This window comes from Opisthocomus hoazin, chromosome 5 (genome assembly GCF_030867145.1).
Source record: "Opisthocomus hoazin isolate bOpiHoa1 chromosome 5, bOpiHoa1.hap1, whole genome shotgun sequence".
NCBI lineage: Eukaryota > Metazoa > Chordata > Aves > Opisthocomiformes > Opisthocomidae > Opisthocomus > Opisthocomus hoazin.
In genome coordinates this window covers 84,717,692-84,737,445 of record NC_134418.1, presented here as the reverse complement: position 1 = coordinate 84,737,445, position 19,754 = coordinate 84,717,692, and the positions used below count along the sequence as shown (strand labels likewise).

At 48.7% G+C, this 19,754-nt stretch overlaps 1 protein-coding gene across 2 annotated transcripts in view; it reads right to left on the bottom strand.

Moving 5' to 3' along the window:
- The window catches only part of LNX1 (ligand of numb-protein X 1), a 64,684-nt gene that overhangs the window by 6,839 nt on the left and 38,091 nt on the right, over positions 1-19,754 (bottom strand). Inside the window, exons 4-7 of one of the 2 annotated variants that reach the window (XM_075421991.1) lie at positions 16,641-16,843; positions 13,562-13,933; positions 7,198-7,335; positions 1,397-1,589 (exon numbers count right to left, since the gene is read on the bottom strand). In XM_075421991.1, the coding sequence (XP_075278106.1) occupies positions 1,397-1,589; positions 7,198-7,335; positions 13,562-13,933; positions 16,641-16,843 (906 nt within the window). The remainder of the gene's footprint in view (positions 1-1,396; positions 1,590-7,197; positions 7,336-13,561; positions 13,934-16,640; positions 16,844-19,754) is intronic. The other variant, XM_075421992.1, reaches the window with a different exon arrangement.

Below are 19,754 nucleotides of genomic sequence, written 5' to 3'. Positions count from 1 at the left end.
ACAAAGAAGCGACTCGAAGCCATGTCTGAGAACTTGCTGCCCGATGAGGCTGTTTGTTCATCCTATCTCTTAACACGGATGGGAAGCACATGCTGGTAAACACGCCGCAGGCATGAGGGAAGGGGTTATATCCCCGTACGCAGGCGTGTCACTGGGCTGGGTGGAGGCTTTGGACCTGTTTTTTTATAATCATAGAGTCACTAAGGCTGGAAAAGACCTCTGAGATCATCAAGTCCAACCATCACCACCATGCCTGCTAAACTACAGAATCACAGAATCATAGAATGGTTTGGGCTGGAAGGGACCTTAAAGATCATCTGGTTCCAACCCCCCTGCCATCAGCAGGGACATCTTCCACCAGACCAGGGTGCTCAGAGCTCCATCCAGCCTGACCTTGAACACTGCCAAGGAGGGGGCAGCCACAGCTTCTCTGGGCAGCCTGGGCCAGTGTTTCACCACCCTCATGGGGAAGAATTTCTTCCTAATATCTGATCTAAATCTGCCCTCTTTTAGTTTAGAGCCGTTCCCCCTTGTCCTATCACTCCACACCCTTGTGAAAAGCCCCTCTCCATCCTTCCTGTCGGCCCCTTCAGGCACTGGCAGCTGCTCTAAGGTCCCCCTGGAGCCTTCTCTTCTCCAGGCTGAACAGACCCAACTCCCTCAGCCTGTCCTCGTAGGAGAGGTGCTCCAGCCCTCTGGTTATCTTCATGTCCCTCCTCTGGCCCCGCTCCAACAGGTCCATGTCCTTCTTATGTTGGGGGCTCCAGAGTCCATGTCCTGAAATGCCACATTCACATATTTTTTGAACTCCTCCAGGGATGGGGACTCAACCACCTCCCTGGGCAGCCTGGTCCAATGCCTGACCACTCTTTCAGTGAAGAAATTTTTCCTAATATCCAATCTAAACCTCCCCTTGCACAACTTGAGTCCATTGGCTCTCGTACATAGAGTTAGGAAGCTGGTGTTTCTAGACGTGGTATTGAGCCACGCAGCACTAACATTGCATCATATATGGTGGGAATTCTGCTTCTTTATATTTCTCGCAAAGCCATGAATGATATGACAAACAAGCAGAAAAATTTGCATAAAAAACCCATGAAGGTTGCACAACGAAGATTTCAGTAGTTAGGAGATGCTGGTGCAAGCCCATTCTCCTGTGAAAAAACATTTGGCTTTTTTTTTCCTCCCAGAATATGCCTACATCCCACTCCACAGAGATGGTTACTGCTGCATCTTCTACCTTTTCTGGCAGCTGACTTGAGAGCCTCTAATCTGATGCATCCCAAAATCTATCGGATGGCTGAAGAAGTCAGGGTGTGATGCTCTTTCTCTGTCCCTCTGGTTTTCAAAGGAAACCTTTGAATTAGAGCAGGCTTTCAAGATCCCCTCTTTTTACCTGTTTTTATCCTGCTGTCTCTGCTGATAACTCCTCCAGGTTCAACACTTATCACGTAGATAGGTAAATCCCATTCCCGGTTGGATGCTCCACCAGCTACAGTCATTCCCAGCGACTCCGTGTGATCTTTCCGGACAGCCACCACCTTCTCGTGACAGGTGACAGCATGAAGGGCGCTCTGTGATGGAGAAAACTGCAAAAACGAACTCGGTGGGCCCAGGGACCTCCCCGACAGCTTCGGCATTTTCTACCGAAATGAATATTCATGAAGGGAATCGCAAGTGCTTCACGGCCACCTGCGAGGCCTGGCCAGGTGGCAGGCACGACTCTCTCCAGGGCTGAGGTATCTGCAAAGTCAGAGCTACCACCAAGATAAGCCGTGCTTTAACAGTTCAAGTCAGGCCCTGCTCCTGCCAAAATCAAAAGTGTTTGAGTGTCGAGACCAATGGAAGCAGGTCTTTGAAATGTAAATAAAGAATCTGATTTTTTTTTTTTAATGTTCTTGATATTAATATCACTAGTGGTCCTCATATCTTTGACTATCAGGTCACGGTTCTTATCCTGCTCCTTGCAGTCTGAATGTCATCTGCGTAGTTAATGAGAAATAGTCCGCCTGGGTTAAAAGAATAAAACTCTTGGGGACAGATTAAAAGACAGACACTTCATTTGCTCTTCCAGATTTCTGCCTTTCTGTATAAGTTGCTGGTGGGAATACATGTGAAAAATACGTATTTCTGTAGAGGCAAAGAGAAGGACACTTATAGAGAAGAGCCAGCAGCTTCCAGGGTGCTCTTCCTAGTGCTTGTGCTTAAAAGATCGCTTTGGGACATCCACCTCGACTGTCTGAGGATGGCCATCCCCTTCTTCCTCCCCCCAAAGAGGAAAAATTACATACACACCGCTGCTCATGAGATAACCAGCACCTGAGAGAGGGTGAAACAACCTCATGGGTGGCTTTGGGATGGAGAGGCAACGTCAGCTCCAACAAAACCTGGGGAAGACTGTCGCGTTTACAACACATCCAGCTCTTACAGAAGAGTTCAAGAGACAGGGATCCTTCATCAGAAAATCTGGATTTAAATGTTAATTGCTTTGGTTTTCTTGACTATGTCACAAGCTGTGCTCCTGGCATCAGCTCCTGAAGATCCCAGCCCCTCTTGCAGGAACAGCACCATCCATTCCAGGCTCATATGCAAATATAATAGCATGCTGCTAAATATGTTTGAAATACATACATATATATATATATATATATAAAAAACACCCCACAAACCCAGCCTTCTCATTCACAAGTGTGACCTCACGTTTATAATATGCAAAAATAATCTATAAAACTCATTTAAACCCACACTAATCTCTTCTTAGAAGATCCCACAAAGGCATTCTACTGTGATTCCTGGGCCAGCAGCACAGAGAGTGGAGGAGGTGAGTCCATGGATGATGATGGACAAAGGAAGACAGTGGCAAGAAGCTTTTGTGGCAGTAGGGCAGGCTAGATCTTTGGTGTGTGTTTGGTGGAACTAACTCCACATCAGGATTTCTGCAATGCAACGTCGACAACAAACCCCAGAACCTTTTAGCAGCTTAGCAAAGGATCTGTAGATGCTTGAGCAGAAGGACAGTGGCTGCCACACATCTCCAGGAACAAAAAGGCAAAGAGCTCAGTGGCAAAGGCACTGTGCCCAGTTCTGGGGTACCCAGTTCAAGGAAGATGAGGAGCTGCTGGAGAGAGTCCAGCGGAGGGCTACGAGGATGAGGAGGGGACTGGAGCATCTCTCCTATGAGGAAAGGTTGAGGGAGCTGGGCTTGTTGAGCCTGAAGAAGAAAAGGCTGAGAGGAAGGCAGTGATGAAAGGAAAGTGAAGCCTTTCCTAGTAAACACACGTAGAGCTTTCCTGGAGGTGCAGCTGATAAGGAGTAAACCAGTTAAAAGGCAATGTTTATCAGGGACCGCATTTCAGTGCGTTCTCTTCTAAACAATTGTCCCGCTCGGTCATTTTGAGGTGACCTCTGAGGTCAGGATAAGAAAGAGCAGAACAATTCATCTCCTCCTCTTCTTAATTTTTGTTTTTTTTTTTCCTTTTTGTGCATGTTTACTGGAAAAGAAATATTTACAGCAGACAATCACAAATCAAAGCCATGACACGTGTCTTGCAGGCGAAAGACGTAGCTGTGCCTGCTTGGAAAATGTGCTTCACCCGAGGGAGAACTGCTGGTATGGTCAGAAAAAGTTGCCTGCTCGAGCAGCAGGGTGACAGATTTCGCTGAAGTACTAGAGAATTTGTTAGAAAGGAGTAAGAAAACAGTTCTAATTAAAAACAAGCGGTATTTAATCAATGGCAAAGCTCCCACTGACTTCAAAGAGGTCAAATCTGGCCCGTTTATGTGTTACAGCCCGGCTTAACAACCTCAGCTGCAAAAGAAAGTGTTTCTGACATCTTCTCTTTTCTGAATCCAGAACAGTTTGGGCTGTGCCTCCCCTAATTTGTACGCAGGAAAACAGCTCGGTGGGAGCCCGTGTGGGACCGATCGCCCGGCACACCACACACCCGGCATCACTCCGCTGGAGAAGGGAGAAGGACGTGGTCACTACGGATCGTCCTCCTCTTCCTCCAGCGCCTTGCTGGCTCCATTGGCACCAGCCCGAAAGACAGCCACCTCCTTGCACCTTCCAGATGGAGACGGGACGCCATGAGGGCAACAGCTTGGCCAACACGGTTCCTGAGCCGTCTCACGATCGAGACAGATGCTGGGAGCCAGACTTTTTTCTTGGTGCTGAATACAGCCAGGGCTTGAGAGCAGATTTCAGCCCACGTTTGCATACATGCTGCACAGCAAGAGCTGCGTGCCTTAAAGAGAGCATTCCCGACCTGCTAATATCGTCTCCTACAGTAAGCCCAGGAGGGTGAAAAAATCACCTTAAAATTAATAGGAATTCAAGGCAGTTTGCAGTCTCTGCAAAGATGAGGAGGGGACTGGAGCATCTCTCCTATGAGGAAAGGCTGAGGGAGCTGGGCTTGTTCAGCCTGGAGAAGAGAAGGCTGAGAGGGGACCTTATCAATGCCTACAAATATCTGCAGGGTGGGTGTCAGGAGGATGGGGCCAGACTCTTTCCAGTGGTGCCCAGCGACAGGACAAGGGGCAACGGGCACAAACTGAAGCAGAGGAAGCTCCAGCTGAACATGAGGAAGAACTTCTTCCCTCTGAGGGTGACGGAGCCCTGGCCCAGGCTGCCCAGGGAGGCTGTGGAGTCTCCTTCTCTGGAGATATTCCAGCCCCGCCTGGCCGCGGTGCTGTGCAGCCTGCTCTGGGTGACCCTGCTTGGGCAGGGGGTTGGGCTGGGTGATCCCCAGAGGTCCCTTCCAACCCCTGCCATTCTGTGATTCTTAGACAAGCGGGTAGCAAGCTCATCCAAAATCTCACTCGTAGAAACTCCCTTGACACTGAAGTCCGGCCAGCGAGCATTGCTTTCCTTCCAAGCAGGAGCACGCGCTGCGTTGGGACACTGTACAAGCCCTAGGCTTTCAAGCATTACTCCTGCACTAATGTCTATTGAAAAAAAAAAAGAAGAAAAAAAGCATTTTAAGTCTGCCAAAGCCTAGAATTTAAAGATTTTGAATTGCAAATGATATTCAGTTAAACCTTCAGCAAAAAAGCAAGAGAAATTCAAACTGACACACTCTTACCCTACAAAAGGGCAAATAACTCTCCAGTAACTATTCTACCAGACCAAAAGCCTTCCGTGCCTGAAGCTCATGCTGTCCACCAGCTGTACTGATCTACTGATCTGTTGCCAGAGCCTTTTCTTTGATACGGGCCCTCCACTGCACACGCACACAAAGCTAAAGAGAACAAGGAACAGCTCAGAGTTTTCATGTTTTGGCTGGGATCTTCACTTGAAGGGTCCCAAGGGTGGCACTGGGCAGAAGCCCGCAGCCGCATGCCCACTCATGTACTTATGTAGTACCCATCTCTCGTGGCAAAGTGGAAATTCCCTGAAAGGCCATGGCTTATCCAGCAAAAGGGGGTTCATTCAGCCTTAATGGACAGTTGCGAGGTCCACATTGGTCTTCCAATCTCACAACTACCCCAGGTAACGTGGGATTTACCAAGAGCTTCCATCTAACACCTCCTCATGCAAGAAGAGAAAATGGGGACCTTGTTGGAAAACAAGTCACATTCCCAAATAATCCCATGTGGTGTCAATTAATCAGATCAATGTGGCAGAGCTAGCAGGTGCTCAGAGCATCACTAGAAATCATACTGTAGCAACATGAGCTAATTACTGTCCTACACCTATCTCCCCAAGGAAATCATTACTTCATTAGGCACTAATGCCTTGCAGATGCGTGATTGGTTGGGCACTGTTTGCTACTGGGTAGCAGCTACAGGAGCACTGAGTTTGGTCTCTGGTTTAACTCCTGCTGAACCAGTCTCGCCTAACAAGGTCTGTGATGGAGACAGAATCCTAGAATGGTCGGGGTTGGAAGGGACCTCTGTGGGTCATCTAGTCCAACCCTCCTGCCAAAGCAGGGTCACCCAGAGCAGGCTGCAGAGGACCTTGTCCAGGTGGGTCTTGAATATCTCCAGAGAAGGAGACTCCACAACCTCCCTGGGCAGCCTGGGCCAGGGCTCCTTCACCCTCAGAGGGAAGAAGTTCTTCCTCATGTTCAGCTGGAACTTCCTCTGCTTCAGTTTGTGCCCATTGCCCCTTGTCCTGTCACTGGGCACCACTGGAAAGAGTCTGGCCCCGTCCTCCTGACACCCACCCTGCAGATATTTGTAGGCATTGATAAGGTCCCCTCTCAGCCTTCTCTTCTCCAGGCTGAACAAGCCCAGCTCCCTCAGCCTCTCCTCGTAGCAGAGATGCTCCAGTCCCCTCATCATCCTCGTAGCCCTAATGAGACTTTGTGGAAAAGGAAAACTAAACAGATAAATAGAGTATATGTGTGTATATATATATATATATATATTTACACATAAAACCACTGAGCAAATGTAGTTTAAAAAACCCCAAAATTGCAAAGAATGGGTGTTTTTAAGCATTGGTAAAATGCAGAGCTGGGCTTGTCTCCTGGCTGACAGCTGTGTGCCCGCTCTGACAGCGGGTCCAGTCCAAGGGCCCCTATAAGGACAAATCTGGCTGCCCATCAGGCAGGAGGGATCTCACCAGCCCTGCCTGTCCACCTCCCCAGTGCACCCTCCCGGCACTGGTGGCCATGGGCCCAGCTCACAAGGCTTTGCGCAAGTGGTGGCACTCAGAGAAATTAATATAAATGAACCAGGCAGGTGACTTTAGTAAAAGAAACCATACTCAGCTCCTGCAAAGCCACACCTTGTTATGCCTACAGTGCAAAGAATAATGCTGAGTAAACTCAGGAAAAGTATTTCTGAAGCTCTGGCTGCATTAGTTTCTGCTTTAAAACCTCGTAGGCCAGCTCATGAGAGCTTTCTGCCTGCAGGCTTCGCCCCAGATGGAGAAACTTCAGATAAGCCTCTTATTTTCATCAGAGCGCGTTGCCCCGTGCTGTCTCGCGCCATCGGCCAGGTCCGTGCCCAGGATGCTGCGTGCACATCACCCCCCTGCCCCACCTCTCCCCTTCCCCTTCTCCTCCCCACCCCGGGCAGGGTCAAGACAGAAGCAGTGTGTAAATAACGAGGAGCACAGCTTTTACCTTCCCATTGCAGAAGAAGACATGCTGCTGGTGGCAGAAACTAGATTGAACACCCCGAGACCCTAAACGCCAGCTGCCCTCCCGGTCCCCTGTCCCACGGACGGCCAGAGGTCCCATGCGAGCTCACCTTGCTGGGGTTGTTCCTCTCGGTGGGACATGGCTGGCGGCTGCCACCACCGTAACCCCAGCCCGTCTCCTGCAAGATGTCGGGGGTCTGCTGCCTGGTCTGTCGCGACACCACGAAGTGAACCTGTTTCTCGCTGGCCTGCGGAAGGAGGAGCAGCGTGAATCCCACCGCCCCGGCGCGACGGACCCCCGCACGCAGCCCCGGAGCCGTCGCGAGGTGCGGGTCCTGCTACAGCACGCTTTGGGTTTCCAGCTAACGCCGTCGCAACGACGTGAAGCGGTAGCATCACCTCAGGTCGATGGAATCCATAAAAATCTCCTGCCCGCTAATTAATACCTCTTTGGAAAGTTTGGTGTTAATTCTGAAAAAAAAAAAGGTTTTATCTGCCGCAAATTTGGCTGGAAGCAGCGATCCCACCACAGTGAGCGCTGAGCAGCTCTCACAACCTGCCCACACCAGTACCTGCTATGACAGACAGACAGACAGAGCTGCTGCTGCCGGATGGGAGCTTGAAAAAGATGCAATTAACCCTGTAACGAGGGGTGTGCTCAAGCCTTGGCTGGGGAAAGGGGGGGATAAATGATGTAACTCAGTCCACCTGCATGCAACCTACGTGCCCAATGTAAGGCAGCTTAAAGAAAGGGATGTGCATCCATGGGCCAGAGCACAGAGAAAGAAAGAGGGATGGAGGGAGGGGGCATGAGAAGCACACAGACTAATGGGGTTCAGGATGGGAAACTGGCCCAAACTCTCACTCTGGGAGCAGGAACTGCAAGAACAATTAACCCAAAATAAGCTCAAAATGCTTCTGTTGTTTTTGCAGAATGCTGTCATAATGCTCATGTGCAAGAGATGACAGAATCACAGACTGGTCAGGGTTGGAAGGGACCTCTGTGGGTCACCCAGTCCAACCCCCTGCCCAAGCAGGGTCACCCAGAGCAGGCTGCACAGCACCGCGTCCAGTTGGAGTTCAGATATGTCCAGGGAAGGAAACTCCACAGCCTCCCTGGGCAGCCTGGGCCAGGGCTCCGTCACCCTCAGAGGGAAGAAGTTCTTCCTCGTGTTCAGCTGGAACTTCCTCTGCTTCAGGTTGTGCCCATTGCCCCTTGTCCTGTTGCTGGGCACCACTGGAAAGAGTCTGGCCCCATCCTCCTGACACCTGCCCTTAATATATTTATAAGCATTGATAAGGTCCCCAAATGCTGCAAAGCTTCCCCTGAGTTCTGTTCGCTCCTTATTTGTAAGGTGTTCTGTGTGTGCCTGATATTAGCATTATTAATTCCGTGTGCAGGTGAAATTTTCCTGTCGTGTGGAATCAGCACTCATTCCCTAGCAGGAGGTGACTTCACTCTTCCCTCGATGAGGCTCCTGTGAGTCTGCTCAAGACGACAGCGATGCAAAGACGGAGCTGGGAGGGAGTGGGGTTTAGCTGGATAAACCTTAGCTGTCTGCCAGAAGCAAAAACCAATATACTGAGCTGTGTAGAAATAGCCTCAGTGCTACAGAAGCATACTCAGAAGATCAAAAAAAAAAAAATTAATCCTCTAATCTCCTTCTCCCCAGGCTAAAGACCCTGGGGCTGTGGCAGGCAGGAGGGGCTCTCCGGAGGGGTTCCTGCCTGCTTGCTCGTGGGTTATCGCCGAGGAGCTGCTCAGCATCGAGCACGGATCCCCCCGCCAGCGCGGCCGGAGGTCTGCGGCCGCGATGCTTGTTGGTACCGCGGCCCCGGGGACACCAGACCTCCGGGCTCGCTCGCCGACGAGAAGCTCCGAGGAAAGCTGGCGTGGAACAGGCGGCTGGAAAGCCAAAACCCAGATCCAGTTGTGCTATTGAAATCGAATCTCCCACAGACAATTAACAGAAGCGGGAGGAGGCCCCTGGGATTTTTGTTTTTATAGCTGGGTTTGTCTTTTCTGGAGCTGGATTCACTAGTGGTAGCTGAGAGTTAAAAAACGCTTTTGAAAAATCTCACTACAGTTAAAAAAAAGCAACCTACCTCCCCTAAATCTCCAATTTCAAGCCTGAAATCTGCATGTGCAGGCTGTGCTACTGGGCTGCCCAGTTCACGAGAGATGAGGAGCTACTGGAGAGAGTCCTGTGGAGGGCTACGAGGATGAGGAGGGGACTGGAGCATCTCTCCTACGAGGAGAGGCTCAGGGAGCTGGGCTTGTTCAGCCTGGAGAAGAGAAGGCTGAGGGGGGACCTTATCAAGGCCTCTAAATATCTGCAGGGTGGGTGTCAGGAGGATGGGGACAGACTCTTTCCAGTGGTGCCCAGCGACAGGACAAGGGGCAATGGGCACAAACTGAAGCAGAGGAAGCTCCAGCTGAACATGAGGAAGAACTTCTTCCCTCTGAGGGTGACGGAGCCCTGGCCCAGGCTGCCCAGGGAGGCTGTGGAGTCTCCTTCTCTGGAGATATTCCAGCCCCGCCTGGACACGGTCCTGTGCAGCCTGCTCTGGGTGACCCTGCAGGGGTTGGACTAGATGATCCCCAGAGGTCCCTTCCAACCCCGACCAGTCTGTGATTCTGTGATTCTGTGAAAGATCAGTAAAAAATGTGCACTTCTTTGTTACTTTCCCCATATCTTGGGGGATGCTCGTTTTTCCACCAGGAACTCCAATCTCCACAGCTTCATGCTATATCATTTCGTCCATACGCACATATTCCAGAGTGACCTTCTAGGTATATTTATCAGGCCTGCTTTTATGGAATATTAATTTCTGGACTCATCTGGCACTCAAAAGCTGAATACTGTTACCTTGGGAGAAAGAAAACCACCCTGGTCCCTGGTTTGTAATATGATGGAGATGGAGCTGAACAATACAAGACTAAGCCTCCTCAGGGCACACGGCCCCGCAAAAATCCAGTTTTCTATAAAACAAACAACTTCAACTTACGCAACTGCTGTTCAAAACTCATCTGCTGCCACATGGTAAGTCTCAAAGTTGGTTATTTAGAGGAAGGTTGTAAATGTGATTAATTTTCATAGGAACGACTAGCAGAAGTTCACCGAGAGTCCCTATTGCAATGTCACATTTGTCTCCAGGTCAGTCAAGTTGAGTAATTTCTCAGAAGTCCGGAGTGTTTTAAGAAGTTATCCAAACAACCAGACCAGCTCTTGTATTTAACCACTTCCATATAAAAACCCATTAACATTTCTACTGATCAGAATATTAATTACTGCTTCACTCTGCTCCTGCCCTCCTTCTTGCTATTTGTTTTTCCCACAATTCGTTCACTGTTTTTTATGCTGAAGGAAGAATTAACGAAATGAGGTTAGCTTTCAGACTGGGTGCAAGCAATAGCCAAAACAATCTCCTAGAATTAAAATTTGTTTCATAGCTGGAGCAAATCTAGCAGGGAGATGGAGACACGGTGGCAACATCTGAGCACCTAGTAGGTAATTGCATCTTAAAAAAAGTCATCAGTGCTGCTCTGGGCAGAAGCTGTCCCATCTCTCTCAGGGATGATGGAGCACGGATACGCTCTGTGTCACGACCCGCTCTCTGCCAGCAGTGGTTGTCGTGACGGAGAGGGGACCGGGGCATGGAGGGAGAGAGGAGGGTGAACATCTGGGGGCAATGAAGTCTGGCTCGAGCCGTGCTGCTCAGCTCGATGCGCCCACTGCTCTGTTACCTTGTCCCTTCTCTTGTCACTCCCAGGGAAAACAGATGTGGAATGTCACGTTATTTAGATTAAAAGCACCACATCTGACACGAGGCCATGGCTAAAGATGACATGACAAATGGGAAGCAGCAAGCTCCCAAGTGTTGCGACGTGTGCACGTTCCTCATTAGCGCTGGCGCGTTTTCTTCGTTTCGGTTCTTGTGACCAAGCTTATAAACAGCCAGACACCTAACCTGCTGATTAACAACTGCTTCGCATATGCTAATGTATAATTGCCGAAGGCCTGAAGAATAGGATTCGCCCCAAGTATTCGCTAATTAGAAGTCAGAACTAATCAGATTCCACAGAAACCTGATGTTCTCCCAGCTGTGCTTGGCCTAACGGGCCACCACCACCTTTTTGCGAATGCTAGATCTGTTTTTGAAGAAGCCGGTGATGTGTCTGAAGCTTCCACCACCATTAATCTGAAGACCTCAGCCTGCTGCGAGTGACACGCGCTGAGGTCTCGACAGGCGGGATGCTGCTGAGAAATCAGACGAGGCAGTAAAACATCCCTTCGTGTAAGAAGCAAATGCAAACCACTTGTGGCTTCACTGTAATGGTTTGTCTCTGGCGTAACGTGGAAACGGGGAAGGCAAATGGTAATTGATGAAAAAACATGACAGAAAAGACACAGGTTCTGGGAATTTGGCATTAGACAAATGTGGTTCAGAGAGCCCACATCGGTGCAGTGTAACCCCGGCTGTTTGGAAACGGGAGTCTCCCCCTTTGATGGGCACGTTGTTTAAATTCCCAGGGACTGGTGTGCATTTCAAGAACCGTTATAAACAACATCCCCTCTTCGGAACCCAAGAAGAGCTGTAGTTACGCTTTTAAACACTCGTGTATGAATGGTCTCGTTAGTCATTTTTTCCGTTTCATCTCTAGGCTGCATGTGTTTTTTGCTTGTGAAGCGCTGTTGCCTTGTTTTGTAGCCATCAAGGGCTGATCCAAGAACACCAATTTTTTTTAGAAAGGTTTTCATTCCAGGCTTGTTCCCCTCGGAGAATTTAAACCTCCCCCCGGCTGCCTTCTGCTCCCAGTTAGTGAGGAAAGCAATCCAGAAAGACGCCGGACCAGAAGGTCAACGACTGGCATGACGCAAAGGGATGCCGTTGATCTTCACCTGCGCTGTAAACCTCGCGGTAAAAGTTGGCTACAGCCAACCCTGAACCTGTGCTGAAGGAGGAATCCTTCCCGCAAAATAACTGGATGGGAATGCTTCTTTCAGTCCCACTCCTGCTACCCTGATTATACCTGTCGGAAAGGGGCAGCAGCCAGCCTGATCTGACATCTCGTTATCGAGGCACATGGAATTCTTCAATATGTGAGCACCCTGCATGCCTCCAAATGAAACGTAAAACTGCACAAGTAGAGTAACTTCTAAAAATATGAGGTAAAAGTAACAAAACATCCTTGGCGTTGCCTTTCGTGTTGAAGGTTTCTAAAAACATAGGCTGTAAAGAAAGGAAAGAAGTGAAAGTGGTGCTGGGGGGGACATATTCAAGACCCGCCTGGATAAGGTCCTGTGCAGCCTGCTGTAGGTGACCCTGCTTCAGCAGGAGGGTTGGACTAGATGACCCACAGAGGTCCCTTCCAACCCCTACTATTCTGTGATTCTGTGATTCTGTGATTAGGCAGACGCTGACTGATTTCGTAGCTGAGAAAGGCACAGGTTTTTTTCTGGCAGTTTTGTGGTAAGGCTGTTTAGTGCATTGCAGAGTTCTCCACATGAGTCTGAATAGAGTTTTATAAAAACTACAGCTACAGATCCATTTTTTCCAGAACATCTGGATTGCCGTATGCTGGATTTAGGTCGGAAATATCTACAAGCTATGGAGTACCTTCAGTTGTAAAACACACGCATGGGAAATCACTGAATGTGGGAGGGTGATGTTTACCCTGAGAGATGCTGTCCATCGCCTTAGGCGACTCTGGTTTGCTCCAGGGCAGCACTGCAGCTCCTTCTGAGCTGGGGAAGTCAGGCCCCAGCTGGACCCAGTGGTCCCAGTTTGCAGGCTGGCCCGCCTTTCATAGTATCATAGAATCATTAAGGTTGGAAAAGACCTCTAAGATCATCAAGTCCAACCATCAACCCAACACCACCATGCCTGCTAAACCATGTCCTGAAGTGCCACATCTACATGTTTTTTGAACCCCTCCAGGGATGGGGACTTCACCACCGCCCTGGGCAGCCTGGTCCAATGCCTGACCACTCCTTCAGTAAAGAAATTTTTCCTAATATCCAATCTACACCTCTCCTGACGCAGCTTGAGGCCATTGCCTCTCGTCCTATTGCTAGTTAGTTGGGAGAAGAGACTGCCACCCGCCTTGCTACAACCTCCTGTCAGGTAGTTGTGGAGAGCAATAAGGTCTCCCTGCTTCTCCAGACAGCAGACAGCATCACTCTTCGGTGATGCTCAGAGTATATGGGTGTTTGCATTGATCTGTACGTTACAAAGCCTGATGACAGCAAGCATCACTGTGAGAATTCATGCCCATATTCACTCTTCTACCCATGGTGAAACCAAGGAGCTTTTAGAGCTGGAAATTCCCACCTGAACTCGCCATGTCTCCCTCCCTCCCCCAAATACACTCCCAATGAGTCTGGCCCCGGCTTCGCAATGGACGGTGAAAATACGCCACTTGTTTTTTCACAAAGTTCATAAACCGGGGTCAAAGTGGCAGTGACCAACCTGTATCAGCTGGGCTGCGCTCTCCGGACTGCCATGGCGATGGTCGTGCCCGTTGATGGCCAGCACCCGGTCGTTCTCCTGAAGCTGTCCATCCCGGGCAGCCACGCCGCCTTCCAGCAAGTTGAAAACAAAAACCCCCGGTTCGTCGGCCTTGCGGACCAGCTTTATTCCCAGCTGCTCGTCCGGGCTGCTTTTGTTTAGCACAACGTGGAAACTGTCGTCCCTGTTGCAGTGAGCGTCGAGGGACAGCCCGCTGTTCCGGCATCGGTACCGCTGCTCTCGGAGCACCGTCAGCCGGAGCACGTGGCAGGGTTGCTTCAGGATGGACAGGGCGTAGTGGTGAGGCACATTTTTGATGTCCATGCCATTTACCTGGAAGAGAGAAGCGTGAATCGGCGGCAGAAAGACCGTCTGATGGTCTAATGCCACTGGGAGAGGGCAGATCTGTCTACACAGATGTCTTCACACGAAGTGACGTGCGCTATCTAAAACCGTGTCGCGCAGGAGGCCAAGCTTGGGGTGCAGAACGGTCTTCCCCCCGAGGAAAGGACGTGCTGTACCGGCGCCTTCTGCCTTTTTTTTCACCCCCTTTCTCCCTGATAGTCTCCAGACATAACCATTATTTTTCAGCTTTATTATCACTCTTCCCCAAGCTCCAATATCCTTTCATATATCTTAGTTTTATTTCACTAGCTTCTGATTTCACCTCGCCTTGCCAGCCGTTCCTTTCACTCCCACCACTTCCCTGCTGTTTCTCTGCTTCATTATCTCCCAGCTGTTTTAGGTACAGTAAAAAAAAAATGTTCTGCACTAATGAATCTCTAATTAAAATGAAGATAAGAGCCTCAAGTAGAAGTTCAAATACCCTGGGTATTTTCTAGCAATTATGCTGACAGACTGCACCAGAGAATCGGGATTTTTATGTTTCTTTGTGTTTTCCAGGTAAGATTTAGCTCAGATGGCGGTAAAACTGCACGACCATCACTTCTTTAATTTGGCTGGGGAAAAAAAAGAGAAAAAAATGAGCTTCCAGTCAATCCCGTTATGTCCGTGTGTGTAAGAGTGACTCGGCATTGCGCTTTATCACCCTTAAATGAAAACCAGTTGCAAGGCTGCAATTCGTTGCTGGCTGGAAAACCTGAGTCAAGCAAGTTATTTCCATGTAGGTTTCCAATGCACAGGTTGAACCATTTAAATATTAAGAAATGTCTTGAAACTGCAACAGAAATGTTCTCTATCATGGACAAAGGCGTTGGTTTTGCAGACTGCCTGCGTGGGCACGACGGGGCTGTCCCCACTGCGGTCTGACGGGGGGACGGCACCCCTCGAGATGCAGCTCAGCTGAATTTAAGTTGCCAGCTTAGGTACAACGAACAGCACGAGCTGCACCAGCTTGGGGCCGAAAGCACCGGGAATCCTTGCTAAATCCCCGGGGGGGGTCAGACATGAACAGGGAGAGCTGAGCCAGTCCACGCTGCAATCACAGCTTCCCACTGCAGCTCAAATAAGCCTTGGAGGAACAGTTTTGGCTCACCGGTGCTGCTAATTCTGCTGCTCTGTGCTGGCACCAGGATGAAAAGCCTCCCTGAAATGCACGACCGGGTGACACACACAGAAACGCAATCCACAGGCACGGTTAAACAGCACCAGGGTGAAGTATGCCCACGTCACGATCCTGCGAAATCCCTTTGGCTGCAGTCTGCCAGACATGAAGGAGAAGGCATGCCACGGCCCTGGCACATCTCAGTTATCCTCAGCTGCCACTGGGGTCTGCGAAAACTAGGAAAGCACGGTGGCTTGCAGGTGGTGCTTTGAACTTCAAGGGGCAGCATCCTTACTAATGACTCACACGGAGTCTTTAGTAGATATCATTAAGGCTGGGAGAACTACTCACTAACCCTACCATCCAGGCATGCCAGGATGGACATCCAGAGTCCCACCTGGAAGACCATCCCGAGATACGCGTGCCCAGGCACGTGGGACATGCCTGCCTTTCAGCCCACCCCACTTCCAGCTCCCATGGCCGTATCCCAGCTAATCCCACACTGGTTAGACCAGCACCAGTCTATCCCTGGCAGCACGGCCCATGGTGAGCAAAGCAGTTGGCTTAAGTGTTTACCTGTAATTTGGAAAACCTCTGCTGGGCTCTTTGCCATCACTGGCCACAGTGTCACCACTATTTGAGCTAATTGATTGAAGCTGCTTTGGGTATACCTGGGTGAGCTTGCAATGTGAATGTACCCCTGCACTCCAGCTACACACCATCAAAGCACTGAAGCGAGGAGAAGAACTAGGGTTTCGGTTATTGCTCTTCTAAGGATTGAAGATCTAATAGAATTCAGCATGTTTGCAGGGCTCCGTGTCACTGGGGCAGCTAAGAGTGCAGTTCTCATTCAGAAGCTATTGCTGAAGCCACTGCTTGCAAGATACATGATATTTAATCACCTGGCCTAATTCTTGTTCACCTGTTATACATTTTATAGAAACAGGAGCAGAAGTAGCAGCCAACGGTTAAAGCCTGAATGCTGTCCATGTTTGTTCTTGGAGATTTCACCTGGGGCTGCTGGTGGAGCAACACTCCCAGAGCAGAGCGAGCAGCGGCTCACCCTCTGCCGTGCTGAGCACCTCGCATGCAGGACTTCAGCTGGGTGCTGAAATAAATAACCCTGATCCAGCCCCTGTCACCTGTCCTGGTGTAAGTGGGGTGTGAGGCGATGGAAACCTCGCTCAATGAGGTTTAAGCCCACAGTAGGGTAGAAACAAACTGGGCGGAAAGCCCAGCCTCTGCTCTCAGAAAAAAACTTCTGTGCCTCTGGGTCAGAAACGCCAACGCTCTATCGCGCTACGTTGCATTTCAGATCTACCACGTTTGGGTAGAAATCAGAGAGGCCCAGTAGTGACTAGGAAAAATAAACAGATCTGTGAAATCATCACAGCATGCGGAGGAACCGAACGTCTTTCTGCACGCATTATTCCACCCACGCCAACAGGCACCATCGCAAATCTCACCTCGTGATCGACTTACGCGGCTTTACTCTTTGTTGGGATACTTTTATCTCGTACCTCCACAGTACTGTACCTTTAATATCATGTCTCCAGGCAGCAATCTTCCATCTCTGGCGATCACCCCGTCTTGATAAATGTGCTGTATGATGATGTGAACCAGAGGAGTCTCGCTGCCTCCCACGATCCTAATGGCCAGGCTTTCCTGGGGATCTGTACGGTTGATCTTAATGCAGGTAATTTCCCCGTCTGGAATCAGGTGATACAGCCTGGGAAAACCTGGGAATGCACATTATCAGGTATTTATTTGACGTCATAGCTTTGCTTTCTTAAAACACACGCCGCACAACTTCAGGTACCTGCCAGTTATCCAAACCAGGCTTCCTGCACAGATGTGATTTATGCTAAGTGGGGAGGAAGGGATGTGTATGCTTGCTGACTGGACTTGAAGGGATTTTTTTTTAATTAATACATTCAAACTTCCTTTTTTTTCCCACTAAAAACTGTCCCAAACCTTTGATGTAATCCAGCCAGATGAAATGTACTTATAAAGTTACATGTCCTAACATTTTAAGGGAACAAGATACATTTGTAGTCAGCAGAGACCCCTCTGAACCAGACCACGGTTCCTTGCTGGCTCTTGAAAAGATGGGTATGGACACCTCGACAGACGTCCATCCCTGCCATGGTCTCACTGGTCGCATCCCAGTCTGGCCTGGGCAGTGAATGTCCTGCTCTCCTCCGTTTTTGGTGCCATAGCTGGGCACTGGGCGTTTGGCTTTGGACATCCAAGGAAGGATTTTTTTTACCTTCAGCTACCAGAAAGGCAAGATTTCTTGGGCATCCCAAAGCAAATAGTAGTTGCCCTACCAGAACCCTCTCCTTTCATCACTGCTTGCATTCTAGGAAGCAGAAATAACTGGCTCTGTATTAAAATGAAAGTATGCTCAAGGTGCCTGGAGGGAAAGCTCTCTGCTGGCAATCTGGGCGTGGGGCAGAGGGACTAATGGCGGGCAGGGCTCCTTTTTGTATTTATAATGCGCTGGATAAGAGCATCCTCTTCCAAATCCTACTTTTCAACAGGCACGTTTGCTTTCACAGCACATCACTAATGCTTTCTTTCCTTCTAGTTCAATTCAGAATTTTAATCCTCATTCAACAGTGAGCAAAGTTGAAGTAAAAGCACCAGTGAGTTTCCTCGCACAGGTGTATGACCCTTCAATTATTTTGAATCCCCCACACGTGAGAGACATCTTTTGAATGTTTTGTGTGTGTGTCCAACCCAGCGCATATATGAAAAACCTGTAAGTCGAAAAATTAAGTGCTAATATTTTTTTCAATAACCTATTTTAGAAATGAAAGTACAGTGACTGTTACTGAATAGCCGTAAAATGTTAAAGGAAAATTAACAGATCAGTATCGGAGACAGAATAAGTATTTTCTACTACAGGATTAGCAGGTGACAAACCAGCAAGGCACCAAAACCTTTTGGGAGAGAGCAAGGGGAAAGAAAGAACAGGGAAAAACCATGAAGAAACACCATGTTGCATCCCTTACCACTTCTTTGATCATATGCTCTCCGGGGCGAGAAGCTGTCTTCCTCCACGTCTGTAAAAAGCACCTACCGGTAGCACAGACTCCACTTTGGGGTTTTACAGAGAGTTGACAGGCAATAAAAGTCTATCTAGATAACTATACAGCCTTTATCAACCTAATATCCAAGTATTCACTTAGTTTATACTCTTGTAGTAGCAGTTTCTGCGCTAATATGGGTTTACTTCAGTTTTGCATGCAACTTTAATGTCTTGGGAATGGAAGGTTCTTTATTTTCCCCATAATCCTCTATTTTCTGAACATTATTTGCCCAGCTTGCAGCTTGTTTGCTTCTCTCTAGCCTGCAGGTTGTGTTGGCTCCATCTAAATCCAGGGCTCCAAGACAAACCTGGAATTTGGTGATCTGCTTGCTCTGGCTTCCCTTACAGTGCGTGGGCACCCAAAGGGAGCGACACCCGCTCCACCGCTAGATCACCCCTGGAGGTGCTGAGCTCTCTCCTCAGCTGTGTAAGAGGAAAGGGGCAAGGAACTCCGGCATCTCAATGGGGAGCTTGAAGTCCGGCCATACAGATCACCAAGAGCCTGACCCCCACATCAGAATAAGCACACACATTTTACGCTTTCAGTGTGCCTGTGAGGGTATCTATATGTAAAAATGCAAATGATAATCGGGACCCCCACATCTTCTCTGCATGGAAATAGTGTAAATAAATATCTTCGTATATTTTGCAGACTACCAAAGCAGTCCTGTAGCAGAACTACTCCCATTTCCCATTGGATGATGATTCAGCTCATGTCCTAACAAACGGTGCTTTCTGACTCAAGCACTCGTCCTCCCATACCTCGTGCTGAGATCTTTTTTAAAGGAATTACCCAGTTACATTTCTTGACCATGGTGAACTGTGGACTGAACAAGCTATTGACACTCCCACGTCATTTCATTCTGTAATTATCGCAGGGCAAAATCAGAGCAAAATGGCAGTGAACAAGTCTCTACACTTACTTAAGACTTACATATATCTTTAAGTAAGGTATAAACTCATATATGTTTCTTTGCATCTTGAACAATGCCTTAACTTGTTTATTGTCTTGCAGTGGCACTTGGTGACTTTCAATACGACGTTAAGCATATTCATTTAGAGGAATTTTTAATACCAAATTTCCTTCTGAAGTGTGCAGTCTACAACAAAAATCTTCCCAAGAAATTTTTCTCGCCAGTCTGCAAGCTACCAAGGTTTCTCTTTTTGTAGTTAGCAGGATGTACTGCCTCACCTCCTGTCTTCATTTTGGTTTCTCTATCGAATATAATTAATAAATCGCACCATTCTCTCCTCAGATGTGCCAAGCAACCAAAATAACTCCATGAGCCCTTAATTTCTGCTCTCTTCATTGAAGACTTGCCTGTTCATTTCATCCTGGACATATGCATGGACATTTGTATTACCAACAACCTAGACCATCACAAGTGAAAGGCCAATGCCTATTTTTGTAAACTAACAGTAATTTTGACAAACTAAATACATAAAATACATGAATACATTTTTTTTCAAATCAGAAAATTAAGGTAATTTGTTCACCGAACAGCCCGCATACATGGTGTGCAGTTTGACCAAAACCTACCGCGCCTATTTCAAGA